Source organism: Leopardus geoffroyi, chromosome B3 (genome assembly GCF_018350155.1).
Source record: "Leopardus geoffroyi isolate Oge1 chromosome B3, O.geoffroyi_Oge1_pat1.0, whole genome shotgun sequence".
Taxonomy (NCBI): Eukaryota; Metazoa; Chordata; class Mammalia; order Carnivora; family Felidae; genus Leopardus; species Leopardus geoffroyi.
This window is the reverse complement of record NC_059337.1, coordinates 70,772,644-70,789,207: the sequence shown is the minus strand read 5'-3', so window position 1 is coordinate 70,789,207 and position 16,564 is coordinate 70,772,644. Positions and strand designations below refer to the sequence as shown.

Sequence of the window (16,564 nt, the reverse complement as noted above, 5' to 3'; positions counted from 1 at the left end):
GTCAGGAGGAGCTGAAAAACGCTTTAAACGAAATGCAAAACAAAATGGAAATGACGACGGCTCAGATTGAAGAGGCAGAGGAGAGAATAGGTGAACTAGAAGATAAAGTTATGGAAAAAGAGGAAGCTGAGAAAAAGAGAGATAAAAAAATCCAGGAGTATGAGGGGAAAATTAGAGAACTAAGTGATACACTAAAAAGAAATAATATACACATAATTGGTATCCCAGAGGAGAAAGAGAGAGGGAAAGGTGCTGAAGGGGTATTGAAGAAATAATAGCTGAAAACTTCCCTTAACTGGGGAAGGAAAAAGGCATTGAAATCCAAGAGGCACAGAGAACTCCCTCCAGACGTAACTTGAATCGATCTTCTGCACAACATATCATAGTGAAACTGGCAAAATACAAGGATAAAGAGAAAATTCTAAAGCAGCAAGGGGTAAACGTGCCCTAACATATAAAGGGAGACCTATAAGACTCGTGACTGATCTCTCTTTTGAAACTTGGCAGGCCAGAAAGGATTGGCACGAGATCTTTAATGTGCTGAACAGAAAAAATATGCAGCCGAGAATCCTTTATCCAGCAAGTCTGTCATTTAGAACAGAAGGAGAGATAAAGGTCTTCCCAAAAAAAAACTGAAGGAATTTGTCACCACTAAACCAGCTCTACAAGAGATCCTAAAGGGGATCCTGTGAGACAAAGTACCAGAGACATCACTACAAGCATAAATCATACAGACATCACAATGACTCTAAACCCGTATCTTTCTATAATAACACTGAATGTAAATGGATTAAATGCGCCAACCATAGGGTATCAGAATGGATAAAAAAAACAAGACCCATCTATTTGCTGTCTACAAGAGACTCATTTTAGATCTGAGGACACCTTTAGATTAGGAGTGAGGGGATGGAGAACTATTTATCATGCTACTGGAAGCCAAAAGAAAGCTGGAGTAGCCATACTTATATCAGACAAACTAGACTTTAAATTAAAGGTTGTAACAAGAGATGAAGAAAGGCATTATATAATAATTACAGGGTCTATCCATCAGGAAGAGCTAACAGTTATAAATGTCTATGCGCCGAACACCGGAGCCCCCTAATATATAAATCAATTACTCATAAACATAAGCAACCTTATTGATAAGAATGTGATAATTGCAGGGGACTTTACACTCCACTTACAGAAATGGATAGATCATCTAGACACAGGATCAAAAAAGAAACAAGGGCCCTGAATGAGACATTGGATCAGATGTACTTGACAGATATATTTAGAACTCTGCATCCCAAAGCAACAGAATATACTTTCTTCTCGAGTGCACATGGAACATTCTCCAAGATAGATCATATACTGGGTCACAAAACAGCCTTTCATAAGTATACAAGAATTGAGATCATACCATGCATACTTTGAGACCACAATGCTATGAAGCTTGAAATCAACCACAGGAAAAAGTCTGGAAAACCTCCAAAAGCATGGAGGTTAAAGAACACCCTACTAACGAATGAGTGGGTCAACCAGGCAATTAGAGAAGAAATTTAAAAATATATGGAAAAAAACGACACTGAAAATACAACAATCCAAACGCTTTGGGATGTAGCGAAGGCAGTCCTGAGAGGAAAATACATCGCAATCCAGGCCTATCTCAAGACACAAGAATATTCGCAAATACAAAATCTAACAGCACACCTAAAGGAAATAGAAGCAGAACAGCAAAGACACCCCAAAGCCAGCAGAAGAAGAGAAATAATAAAGATCAGAGCAGAAATAAACAATATAGAATATAAAAAAACTGTAGAGCAGATCAACAAAACCAAGAGTTGGTTTTTTGAAAAAATTAACAAAATTGACAAACCTCTAGCCAGGCTTCTCAAAAAGAAAAGGGAGATGACCCAAATAGATAAAATCATAATGAAAATGTAATTCTTACAACCAATCCCTTAGAGATACAAGCAATTATCAGGGAATACTATGAAAAATTATATGCCATGAAATTGGACAACCTGGAAGAAATGGACAAATTCCTAAATACCCACACTCTTCCAAAACTCAATCAGGAGGAAATACAAAGCTTCAACAGACCCATAACCAGAGAAGAAATTGAATCAGTTATCAAAAATCTCCCAACAAATAAGAGTCCAGGACCAGATGGCTTCCCAGGGGAGTTCTACCGGACGTTTAAAGAAGAGATAATACCTATCCTTCTCAAGCTATTCCAAGAAATAGAAAGGGAAGGAAAACTTCCAGACTCATTCTATGAAGCCAGTATTACTTTGATTCCTAAACCAGACAGAGACCAGTAAAAACAGAGAACTACAGGCCAATATCCTGATGAATATGGATGCAAAAATTCTCAATAAGATACTAGCAAATCAAATTCAACGGCATATAAAAATAATTATTCACCATGATCAAGTGGGATTCATTCCTGGGATGCAGGGCTGGTTCAACATTCGCAAATCAATCAACGTGATTCATCACATTAATAAAAGAAAAGATAAGAACCATATGATCCTGTCAATCGATGCAGAAGAGGCCTTTGACAAAATTCAGCAACTTTCTTAACAAAAACCCTTGAGAAAGTCGGGATAGAAGGAACATACTTAAACATCATAAAAGCCATTTATGAAAAGCCCACAGCTAACATCATCCTCAATGGGGAAAAACTGAGAGGTTTTCCCTGAGATCAGGAACACGACAGGGATGCCCACTCTAACTGCTGTTGTTTAACATAGTGTTGGAAGTGCCAGCATCAGCAATCAGACAACAAAAGGAAATCAAAGGTATCAAAATTGGCAAAGATGAAGTCAAGCTTTCGCTTTTTGCAGATGACATGATATTATACATGGACAATCCGATACTCCACCAAAAGTCTGCTAGAACTGATACATGAATTCAGCAAAGTTGCAGGATACAAAATCAATGTACAGAAATCAGTTGCATTCTTATATACTAATAATGAAGCAACAGAAAGACAAATAAAGAAACTGATCCCATTCACAATTGCACCAAGAAGCATAAAATACCTAGGAATAAATCTAACCAAAGATGTAAAAGATCTGTATGCCGAAAACTATAGAAAGCTTATGAAGGTAATTGAAGAAGATATAAAGAAATGGAAAGACATTCCCTGCTCATGGATTGGAAGAATAAATATTGTCAAAATGTCCATACTACCCAAAGCTATCTACACATTCAATGCAATCCCAATCAAATTGCACCAGCATTCTTCTCGAAACTAGAACAAGCAATCCTACAATTCTTATGGAACCACAAAAGGCCCTGAATAGCCAAAGTAATTTTGAAGAAGAAGACCAAAGCAGGAGGCATCACAATCCCAGACTTTTGCCTCTACTACAAAGCTGTCATCATCAAGACAGCATGGTATTGGCACAAAAACAGACACATAGACCAATGGAATAGAATAGAAACCCCAGAACTAGACCCACAAACCTATGGCCAACTAATCTTTGACAAAGCAGGAAAGAATATCCAATGGAAAAAAGACAGTCTCTTTAACAAATGGTGCTGGGAGAACTGGACAGCAACATGCAGAAGGTTGAAACTAGACCACTTTCTCACACCATTCACAAAAATAAACTCAAAATGGATAAAAGACCTGAATGTGAGACAGGAAACCATCAAAACCCTAGAGGAGAAAGCAGGAAAAGCCCTCTCTGACCTCAGCCGTAGCAATCTCTTACTCGACACATCCCCAAAGGCAAGGGTATTAAAAGCAAAAATGAACTACTGGGATCTCATCAAGATAAAAAGCTTCTGCACAGCAAAGGAAACAACCAACAAAACTAAAAGGCAATCAACGGAATGGGAAAAGATATTTGCAAATGACATATCGTACAAAGGGCTAGTATCCAAAATCTATAAAGAGCTCACCAAACTCCACACCTGAAAAACAAATAACCCAGTGAAGAAATGGGCAGAAAACATGAATAGACACTTCTCTAAAGAAGACATCTGGATGGCCAACAGGCACATGAAAAGTTGCTCAACGTCGCTCCTCATCAGGGAAATACAAATCAAAACCACACTCGGATATCACCTCATGCCAGTCAGAGTGGCCAAAATGAACAAATCAGGAGACTATAGATGCTGGCAAGGATGTGGAGAAATGGGAACCCTCTTGCACTGTTGGTGGGAATGTAAACTGGTGCAGCCGCTCTGGAAAGCAGTGTGGAGGTTCCTCAGAAAATTAAAAATAGACCTACTCTATGACCCAGCAACCGCACTGCTAGGAATTTACCCAAGGGATACAGGAGTACTGATGCATAGGGCCACTTGTACCCCAATGTTCACAGCAGCACTCTCAACAATAGCCAAATTATGGAAAGAGCCTAAATGTCCATCAACTGATGAATGGATAAAGAAATTGTGGCTTATATACACAATGGAGTACTACATGGCAATGAGAAAGAACAAAATATGGCCCTTTATATCAACGTGGATGGAACTGGAGAGTGTGATGCTAAGTGAAATAAGCCATACAGAGAAAGACAGATACCATATGGTTTCACTCTTATGTGGATCCTGAGAAACGTAACAGGAACCCATGGAGGAGGGGAATGAAAAAAAAAAAAGAGGTTAGAGTGGGAGAGAGCCAAAGCATAAGAGACTCTTAAAAACTGAGAACAAACTGAGGGTTGGTGGGGGGTGGGAGGGAGGGAAGGGTGGATGATGGGTATTGAGGAGGGCACCTTTTGGGATGAGCAGTGGGTGTTGTATGGAAACCAATTTGACAATAAATTTCATATATTGAAAAAAAAAAAGAAATAAGAAAAATCTGGGGCGCCCGGGTGGCTCAGTCTGTTAAGTGTCTGACTTCAGCTCAGGTCATGATCTCGCAGTCTGTGGGTTCAGGCCTCACGTTGGGCTCTGTGCTGACAGCTCAGAGCTTGGAGCCTGCTTCAGATTCTGTATCTCCCTCTCTCTTTCTGCTCTTACCCTGCTCATGTTCTCTCTCTCTCTCTCTCAAAAATAAATAATAAAACATTTTTTAAAAAAAGAAATAAGAAAAATCTCAGATAAACAATATAACTGGTTTTTTTTTGAGAGAGAGAGAGAGAGATAGAGCACGAGGAGGAGAGGGACAGAGATAGAGGGAAACACAGAATATGAAGCAGGCTCCAGGCTCTGAGCTATCAGCACAGTGCCCAATGCAGGGGTCAAACTCACAACCCATGAGATCATGACCCAAGCCAAAGACAGTTGCTTAACCAACCAAGCCCCCCAGGCACCCAACAATCTAGCTCTAAAATTAAAAAAAAAAACTAGGAAGAGAACAGACAATGCCCCAAATCAATAAAAGGAAGAAAATAATAAATATCAGAGCAGAAATAAATGGAGATTTAAAAACAATAAAAAGATCAGTGAAACTGTAAGCTGGATTTTTGAAAAAAAAAAAAACAAAAAACAAATCAATAAAATTTTAGCCAGGCTCATCAAGAAAAAACAATAAGAAATGAAAGATAAAAAGTTATAAATGATTCCACAAAAATATATTCCACAAATATAAATTGTATTTCTTAATCATCAGAGAATATTGTAAACAACTATACACCAACAAACTAGAGAATCTGTAAGTGAATACATTCTTAGAAACACATAATCTTTCAAGAGTTAATTATGAAGAAATAGAAAATCTTGATAGTCTAATTACTAGTAATGAAATTGAATCAATAATCAAAAAACTCCCAACAGACAAAAGTTCAGGTTGATATGGCTTCACAAGTGAATTCTACCAAACATTTAAAGAAGAGTTACTATTTATCCTCCTCACATTATTCCTAAAAAGCAAAGAGGAATGAACAGTTCCAAACCCATTTTACAAAGCCAACAGTTACAAGTGATCATTTACAGCCTATACCAAAAATAAACAAACACACTTCAAAAAAGAAAATAAAAATACAGGCCATTATCACTGATGAACATAGATGCAAAAATTCTCAACTAAATGTCAGCAAATCACATTCAACAATACATTAAAAGAATCATATACCAGGACAAACCATCCTTCATTCCAAGGATACAAAGATGGCTTAATATCGGCAAATTAGTCACTGTGATACATTACATTAACAAAATGAAGGATAAAAATCATATGATCATCTCAATGGATGCAGAAAAGCACCTGACAAAATTGGATATCCATTTATGATAAAACTCACAACAAGTGGGTACAGTGGGAGCATACCTTAACATATAAAGGCAACATATGACAAACCTAGAGCTAACATCATACACGATAGTTCAGCTTTTCCTATAAGATCAGGAATAAGATAAGGAGAGCCACTCTCGCCACTCCATTCAACAGAGTACTGAAAATCCTAGACACAGAAATTAGACAAGAAGAAGAAATAAAGGACATCCAAATTGGAAAGGAAGTAAAACTGTCACTGTTTGTAATTGGCATAATACTATATAGAGAGAATCCTAACGACTGCACCAAACATTTATCACAATAAATGAATGCAGTAGGGCTGCAGGATACAAGATTAATATACAGAAGTCTGTTGTGTTTATGTAGACTAATAATAACCTATCAGAAAAAAAGAAAAATACTACTGCATTTACTACTTCATCAATAATAATAAAATATTTAGGAATAATTTTATTCAAGGAGGTTAAAGACCTGTATTCTGCAAACTGTAAGACACTGATGAAATAATGAAGATGACACAAATAAATGGAAAGCTATGTTGTGCTAACAATAAGAATAATACTGTTAAAATGTCCATACTTTCCAATGCAGACTACACATTTAAAGCAATCCCTGTCAAAATACCAGTGGAATTTTTCATAGAACTAGAACAAACAATAATAAAATTTGTAAGGAGTCAAGAAAGACTCTGAAAAGTCAATCTTGATAAAGAACAAAGCTAGAGGTATCAGAATCCCAAATTTCAAGATATACTCCCAAAGATGCCATAATTAAACACTATGGCACTGACACAAAAATAGATACATAGATCAAGGGAACAGAATAGAGAGCCCCAAAATAAACCCATGCTTATCTAGTCAATCTATGACAAAGGAGGCAAGAACATACAATAAGGAAAAGATAGTCTTCAATAAATCATGTTAAGAAAATTAGATGGAATGAAATTGAACCACTTATAGCATATACACAAATAAATTCAAATACATTAAAGATTTAAATCTTTAAAACCATAAAACTGAATAAAACAGGCAGTAAGCTCTTTGACATCAGTCTTAGCAAAATTTGTTTAGATCTGTCTCTTCAAGCAAGAGCAACAAAAGCAAAAACAAATGAGACTACATCAAATTAAAAAGATTTTGTACAGTGAAGGAAACCACCAAGAAAATGACCACGCAACCTCCAGAATAGAAGAAGAGATTTATAACAATATATCTAATAATGGGTTGATATCAAAAATTTATAAAGAACACATAACACTCCACAGCAAACAACAACAACAAAATAATACAGGAGAAGATTTGAAAAAACAGGTCTCCAGAAAAGACATACAGATGGCCAAAAGACACAGGAAGAGATGCTCAACATCACTAATCATCAGGGAAATGCAAATCAAAACCACAATGAGATACCACTACATACTCGCTGGAATGGCTAGTATCAAAAAGACAAGAATAATAAGTGTTGGAGAGGATATGGAGAAAAGGGAATCCTCATGCACTGTTGCTGGGAATGTAAATTGGTGCAGCCACTATGGAAAACAGCATGGCGTTTCCTCACAAAATTAAAAATAGAACTACGACAAGATCCAGTAATTTCACTTCTGGGTATTTATCCAAAGAAAACAAAAACACTAACTTGAAAAGATACAGGTATTCCTATATTCACTTCAGTATTCTTTACAATGGCCAAGACATGGAAGCAACCCAAGTGTCTATCAATAGATGAACGTGTGTGTGTGTGTGTGTGTGTGTGTGTGTGTGTGTGTTTGTATTGGCCATAAAAATTAAATGATTCATAAAAATGAAAGATTGCCATTTGTGACAACATGGATGGACCGAGGGGGTACCGTGCTAAGTAAAATAAGTTAGACAAGGACAAATACCATATGATTCCACTTATATGTGAAAACTTAAAAACCACAGAAATAGACAAAAAAACAGACTCTTAAATACTCAGAACTAGTGGCTGCCAGGAGAGAAGTGGGTGGTGGATAGGTAAAACAGATGAAGGAGATTAAGTAGAAACTTCCAGTTATAAAATAATTGTGATGCGAATGAAAGGTATAGCTTAAGGAATATAATCAATAATATTATCATAATTGTGATAGATGGTGACTACACTTATTCTGGTAAACAGTGAGTAACGTACAGAATTGTTGAATCAAGATGTTGAAATCTCGCAGTAACACAATAGTGTATGTCAATTATACACCAATAATAAAAATACATAAAAATTAAAAACAAATACAAGGAATAGGAATAGAAGAAGTACCTCAATACAACATTTATGAAAAGCCACAGCTAAAATTACAATAGTGAAACACTAAAAGCTTTTTCTCTAGATCAGAAATAAGCAAGAATGCCCATTCCCACCACTTCTATTCAACATAATGTTGGAAGTACTACCCAGAGCAATTATGCAAGAAGGAGAGATAAAAGGTATCCATACATAAAGGAAGAAATAAAATTATCTGCTTGTAAACTACATGATCTTATATGCAGAAAATCATAAACATTTCATCAAAACAAATGTTAGAACTAACAAATTCAGCACAGTTGCATGACACAAAATCAACACAAAAAAATCTGTTGCACTTGTGGTGAGCACAGAATGGTGTGAGTGTTGAATCACTAAATTGTAGACCTGAAACCAATATTATACTGTATAGCTAACTGAAATTTAAATAAAAACTAAGACATCAGTTGCATTTCTATATACTAACAATAAAGAGTCCAAAAAGGAAATTTTAAAATTAATTTCATTTACAACAGCATCAAAAAATACTTTGGAATAAATATAACCAAGGAGATAAATGACTTGTACACTGAAAAATACAAAAATTGATTAAAGAAATTATAGGCACAAATAAATGTAAATATATCCTACATTAATGGATTGGAAGACAATATTGTTAAGATGTCCACACTACTCACAGTGATCTACAGATTTAATGTAATATCTATGCTATGTGAATTTAGTGAAGTTGCTACAACCAATCTATAAAAGAAAAAATTGACAGTAGTTCAAAAATGTCATAAAGATGAAAAAAATCTAACAAAAAATGATACAAGACCTTTACGCTGAATACTGAAACACTCGACTGAGAGAAATTAAATGAAGAGATTTATCATGTTCATGTATCACAACACTCAATGCTGTTATATGGCAATTGTTATAAAACTGGTATATGGATATATTAAAACCCAATCAATATCCTTATCAGTATGTTTTAAAATATTGAGATGTTGATTCTCAAATGTAGGTGAAAATGCATAGGACCTAGAATACACTAAGACACATTATAGAAGAAAGGGGTATGATTTATACTATCAGTTATCAAGATTTAATATAAACCCTAGCATGATTAGGACAGTACTCTATTACCAAAGAGCAGAAATATAATGCAGCAGATTAAAATGGAGGCCCATACATACATAGTCATGTTATTTATCACATAGCCTCCATTGCAATCCAATGGGATATTAATGGTCTTTTTAATAAATGTTTTAGGTCAACTGAACAACTACATGGAAGAAAAGAAAACTTGATGCCCTACCTCATACCACCCACAAAAAACAAATTTAAAATAGATCATATTCCTAAATGTGAAAGCTAAAATATTTAAGCATCTAGTTTATAAAAAAGAGAATATTTTTATGACTTTAAGAGAGACAATTTCTTAAAACAGAAATGTCTTTAACCATATATAAAAAAAACTTAAAATCATTAAAGAACTTTTGCTTACTAAAATACACCAAGAAATGATTATGTCACTGAAAAACATATATCCAACAAAGGATTTGATTATACATTATACAAAAAATTTGTGTAAGCCAATAAAATAATGCACATGATCCATTAACAACTGAGCAAAAAAACTTTAATGGAGACTTCATGAAAAAGATTTCCAAACAAAAGGCAGAAACAGACTCCTAAATACAGACAGCAAACTGTTGTCAGAGGGTAGAAGGATGGGATGATAGGAAAAATGGGTGAATGAAGAATGGGAGGCACACACTTCCAGTTACGGAATGAACAAGTCATGAGGATGGAAGGTACAGCACAGGGAATATAGTCAATGGTATTGTAATAGCCTTGTATGGTGATAGCAGCTACACTTGTGAGCATAGCATACCATACTGATTAGCTGAATCACTATGCTATACACCTGAAACTAATGTAACATTGTATGTAAATTATACTCAAAATAATTTTATTTTTAAAAATTTTTAAACGTTTATTTATTTTGAGAGACAGAGCATAAGTGGGGAAGAGCAGAGAGAAGGAGACACAGAATCGGAGGCAGGATCCAGGCTCTGAGCTGTCAGCATAGAGCCTGACGCAGGGCTTAAACTCACAAACTGCGAGATCATGAACTGAGAAGTCGGACACCCAACTGACTGAGCTACCCAGGTGCCCTCAAAACAATTTTAAATAAAAATTTTGAGCAAAAAATTTTTCCACATGAAAAATGTGTTCACTATCATTACTTATCGAGAATGTGCAAGTTAAGCTACAATTAGATACCACCCCACACCCAGCAGAATGGCTACAATATATATTTTTTAAAGATGGATAATAACAAGTGTTGAAGAGGCTGTAGAGCTACAGAAACTCACTTACAATGCTGGTGAGATTATACATCAGAACAATCACATATGAAGAATGTTTCAGTTTCTTATATTAAACCAGTATCTACTCTAAGATTAAAAAGTTCTACTTAATATAACATCCAACAGAAATGAGTGTTATGTCCTTTAAAAAACATGTACAGGGGCGCCTGGGTGGCGCAGTCGGTTAAGCGTCCGACTTCAGCCAGGTCACGATCTCGCGGTCCGTGAGTTCGAGCCCCGCGTCGGGCTCTGGGCTGATGGCTCAGAGCCTGGAGCCTGTTTCCGATTCTGTGTCTCCCTCTCTCTCTGCCCCTCCCCCGTTCATACTCTGTCTCTCTCTGTCCCAAAAATAAATAAACGTTGAAAAAAAAAATTTAAAAAACATGTACAGGAATGGTCATAACAATTGTATTTTTATCTTACAAAAATGAGAAACTATCCAAATGTCCAACAACAGAGTCATGTGTAAATAAATTACGGGTATGTTCATGCAATGGAAGCAATAATGCAACTCATTGACAACAAAAATGTACAAATACTGATAAACGTAATAGTTTGGATAAATTTCACATAGTATAAGTAATCAAATACACAGAGATCATGTATCATATAATCCCATTTAGGTGAAGTGCAAAATTTAAGGTGATAGAAGTTAAAACAAAAAAAAAGCTAACTGCAGGGGTTACCGCCTGAGAAGGTAGAATGAGGATGTATATTTGAAGAACTGTTAAAATTCTATTTTTCCATTTGGTTGTAAGTTTACCTAAGTATAAATTTGATTAATTGTAAATTTATACAAAAAGTAAATATTTCAAGCATTTGCATCATGTAATATCTTTGAAATCTAGAGAACCTCTGTATATTAGTAACGAAAACATAATAAACAGTAAGCAAAGTGACAACATGAACATGGAATCTTAAGAAAAATATGTAACTGAAAAAATCCTTAAAAAATGATCATTCACACTGCTGATAAGGCAAATACAAATTAAGATAACAAGGTATCATTTTTACCCATCACATTTGCAAAATTAAAGTTAAATAACAGTAATGGCTGATATTACCCAGGGTTGAGTAGTGTGAAATTAACACCATGTATGTTCTTCAGGGGATTATATAGTAGTGCAGAAATGTGGGGAGAAAAAAAATTCTGTCAATAACTGTCTCAGAAATTTCACTTTCAGGCCTCTGTCCCTTACAAATAATAAATGTCTATGGATCAACATTGTTTATTGCAGCATTATTTGTAATAGTAATAAAATAATTCATGATCTACATGCTATCAAGAGTATTTTATCATTGCATACACTTTTAAAAAATATCACGTATCAGTTAAAAAAGGAGTTAGAGCTACATATATTACATGTAAGCATATCCAAGAATTTCTTCTCTCTTCTGTCTCTTGCTCTCTCTCTTTCCCACCCCACACAGTGGTAGAGAAGTGGAAGTGAAAGAAAGGGGGATGTTTATTACTTGACATAGTTCTGTAATTTATAAAAATAAGATAAAATCTAAAGTCAAAAATTCTGATTAGAGAATATTCTCTAATTTCTCTGATTTCTCCATATGGAGGAAGTCATGAAAGCAAAGGTATACTGTTTTTGGCAAGGCACCTGCAGCCGAACTTGCTTAATGTTCCATTATCCTTCCCATCAACTGGAATATTCAGGGCTGGGAACACTTACTTCCCAACATAACCCAGCTGACAGTATTCCAACTATCATATCTTTGTTTTAAATTCTCTTTCCTATCCATTGGCTTTTCCCTTCACACCCTATTATCACCCCCCAACAACATATTTCTGAGTTACATAATTTCTGGCAGAAGGTTGTGATTCAAATTTTTTAATGATTCCCTTTGTGCTTTGACTGCAAGTATCCGAATCCCTAAATCCCTAAACATCAAAATTTCCTAACGATGGTCCGTGAAACCAGGGAGTTCCATCTAATTTATTTATCATCTTGGTTCTATCATGTCTAGGATGGCTCTGTAGTGTTAGCATGCCAGATGTGTGCGACTGCAGGACCTAAGAATCTACACGTTACAGACAGAGGTGTGTAACACTAAAGTCCATTATACTGAAAGCTTTTTTCATGCTCCTGTCATCTGTAGCACTTGCAAAACCAGTATTTAATAATAATTATGTTATTTTAAAGTAACACATCACATTGAATATATAGTAATACATCAATTATATAAATTAAGTAATGCATTTAAAAAAGGTTTTAAGAATATATGACTAAAGATAATACTGTTTCCCTTTTGGTGTTGAATGATTGTTTTCTTCATGTTTTTCATGTTTCTAAATTTCAGCAATAAGCATTATTTTTGTAATCAGAAAAAATTTTTAAACATGAAAAATTAAATAGTAAAACACTTCTTGCAAACCAACTCCATTATTGAAAACCTGTTTTTCATAAATTTGAGGTTGTACATGTAAGCAACAACTATTACTCTCAAAAAAAAGTTACATGAATTATAATCAAGAGGAATTTTTATCTGAAATTTATTAATTATAGATTAATAATAACTAAGTTATAGAAAAAGAATAAACTCCAAACATCAAAGTTTTCATATAAAAATAAAATAGTAAGTCATAAGACCTGTGGATATGCACAACCACACAAATTCACAGAAAGTTTATGTATTTATCATAATACATAATAAACTAGTATTTATACATAAATATTATAGCAAATTTGAAACTATTAATAAGTAAAAAGAAAAGCCCAGCTCTAAAAGTCAACATTTATGAAGATTTTGTTGCCTTTACCTTTAATCTAGTTGCTTATAGCTTTACTTTTCTGTATATACAGATTTTGTCATATTTTGAATGTACTTTGGTGTCTTTTTCCCTTTTTAATGTAATCATTTTCTCAGGTTAATGTATCTTTTTGCAAACATCATTTTAACAATATTTACATTTCTGGATTTTTCTTCATATTATTTTTTGATATTTATAATTGTTAGAGAGTACATTTCTACTGACATATGTAAATTTTGTTTAAACTAAACTTTATATAGTTTGAAATTAATTTTTCAAAACTTTATTCTTATTGAATTGCCTATATATATTTAGTTTATAGAGGAGACATAAACTATGATGAGATAAAGAAAATTCACCAATATCCAAACTTTAAATTATTATGTCCCTTATTTGATAAAAATAGTTCTCTGTGTTGTAGAACTGTAGAATTTGAGTCAACAGCAGCTATCATGAGCCCCCACATTCCTCATAGGACTATCACCTATTTCATCTCATGCGGTAGCACCTTACAGCCATTGCTCACATAAGTGCATAAAAAACACAAACACATATATACTCCCTGAAATGCTAATTCTTTTATTGCAGGGAAGTAATTTCCTTGTACTCAATTTGATAGGACAAAAGAGGGAGTCACCTGAATGTATAAATTACCCTTTTATCATTCTATTTATATAATGAAGGGCATAACTTGTGCCCACAGCTATGACTTAATATGAGAAATGAATTATACACAATAATAAGCTGAACAGAAATGTATTACATACAGGCAGATATCCAGGAAACTTAGGCAATGGTCAATGAACTAGCAATAAGCCCAAACTGGAACCTGATCCTTCCTACACTCGTTTGCACAGGGTAGAGCCCCATAAGAGTTATGCTGACAGAAAAGGGTACAGGGTTATTATAGTAGCCTAACTATCTACATAGTCAACTTCCCATCCTAAATTAAAACCTCTACAAATCCTAATGCCTGTTCACCAGAATCTTAAATTCTACCTTCAAGGTTTTTTCCTGAAGATTTTTATTAAAAATTAATATTTCAGGGAAATGTTAACTTACATCTTGGGACTGAATGTAAAAATGAAAAGAGAAGGAAAATACTGATTAATGGGAGACAGAGATGCATCAAGTTAAAGTTAAAGGCTGTAGACCTTCATGCTCCAAGATATCTTGGACACTTCATCATTGTCTTAGAGTTGGAACTATTCGAGAATATACATTCAATATCATCTCAGGAGAAACAAATTTCTTCTAATCAACCAGGATATATCTTAGAGAAAAATATCTCCTTTGAAATGAGAAGATTCTTGTATTTTGTGTGAAATATCTCACCCACTTTCAATGTTACTAATGCCTCTTGTTTAATTTATTTGATCAGGGAGCCAGGTCAAATGGATGAAAATCAAACAGAGGTGGTGACAGACTTTGTCCTGGCAGGCTTCTCGCAGACACCATCTACTGAGGCAGGACTATTTGTACTATTTCTTTTCTTCTATGTGTCCACTTGGGTAGGCAATGTCCTCATCATGGTCACAGTGGCCTCTGATAACTATTTGAATTCATCACCTATGTATTTCCTTCTTGGCAACCTCTCTTTCCTGGACTTATGTTATTCAACAGTAACTACTCCAAAGCTTCTGGCTGACTTTCTTGATAATGACAAGCTCATTCACTATGACCAATGCATTGCACAGCTCTTCTTTCTGCATTTTGTAGGGGCAGCTGAGATGTTCCTGCTCACAGTGATGGCCTATGATCGCTATGTTGCAATTTGTCGCCCCCTGCATTATACCACTATCATGAGTCGAGGATTATGCTGTGTGTTGGTAGCTGCCTCCTGGATGGGAGGATTTGTGCACTCTACTGTCCAGACGATTCTCACTATCCGTCTGCCCTTTTGTGGACCAAACCATGTGGACAACTTCTTTTGTGATGTTCCCCCTGTCATCAAACTTGCCTGTACAGACACCTTTGTCATTGAATTGCTAATGGTATCTAACAGTGGGTTGATCTCTACCAGCTCCTTTGTGGTACTGGTTTCTTCCTACTCCACTATCCTGGTCAAGATTCGCTCCAAGCAGGGAAGGCGAAAGGCACTCTCCACCTGTGGCTCCCACCTCATGGTGGTAACACTCTTCTTTGGACCCTGTATTTTCATCTATGCCCGTCCCTTCTCCACTTTTTCTGTGGACAAGATGGTGTCTGTACTCTACAATGTTATTACCCCCATGATGAATCCCCTCATCTATACACTTCGGAACAAAGAGGTCAAGTCAGCCATGCAGAAACTGTGGGACAGGAGTGGACTTACTTGGAAAAAGTAGGAGACATAAGCAGTTAAAGTGAGTTTTTGAGAGAAAAAAACCTGAAATTAAAATACTTTTTCATTAAGGAATTAAGAGTAGGTAGCCTAGTTGTTTGGTTTTCTTCCATTAAACCATAATACTAGATAGGGCACTATAATTATACTCAGAAAAACTCCTTTCATGGTGAATTTTCTGTCTTCTGCTTCCTTTTTCTTCCCTGAAGCATCCATTTTGTTTTTCTGTCAACTGTGTTCTTCTATTCTATCCATTCATCTGATCAAACCTTATTCCATTCATTCTTTCCATTTAGTTTGCTGCCACACACTGGTACAAACTACCCTTTCCAAACTCTCACCACTTTCTTCACCTTGTCTTTGATTTTCTTCTCAATTTTCACATTCTAGCCAGATGTCTGAACTGGATAAGGAATATATATGTGGTTCTCACTCTCACAAAATATTTATATGGTTATCAGTTAGATGAAGTAGAGTAAATCTGATTTATACGACTGTATAACAACACACTAATGGGATATATCAGTTGGTTTCATCACATTACCATACCACTAACTACCACCTCATAGTGCAATTAAGAAAGCAATCGCCTAGGGGCTCCTGGGTGGCTCAGTCAGTTAAGCATCCAACTTCAGCTCAGATCATGATCTCAAGGTTCTTGAGCCCCAGGTCATGATCTTATTGTC

The 16,564-nt window shown here is 35.3% G+C and overlaps 1 protein-coding gene across 1 annotated transcript; it reads left to right on the top strand.

Moving 5' to 3' along the window:
• Positions 1-14,949: 14,949 nt before the first annotated feature.
• Positions 14,950-15,882, top strand: LOC123582213 (olfactory receptor 4Q2). Its single transcript, XM_045448466.1, has one exon. The coding sequence runs from the start codon at positions 14,950-14,952 to the stop codon at positions 15,880-15,882; it is 933 nt and encodes a 310-aa protein (XP_045304422.1).
• The last annotated feature ends 682 nt before the right edge of the window (positions 15,883-16,564 follow it).

Coding starts and splice junctions, on each gene's coding strand:
- LOC123582213 (XM_045448466.1), top strand. CDS start 14,950: ATGGATGAAAATCAAACAGAGGTGGTGACAGACTTTGTCCTGGCAGGC.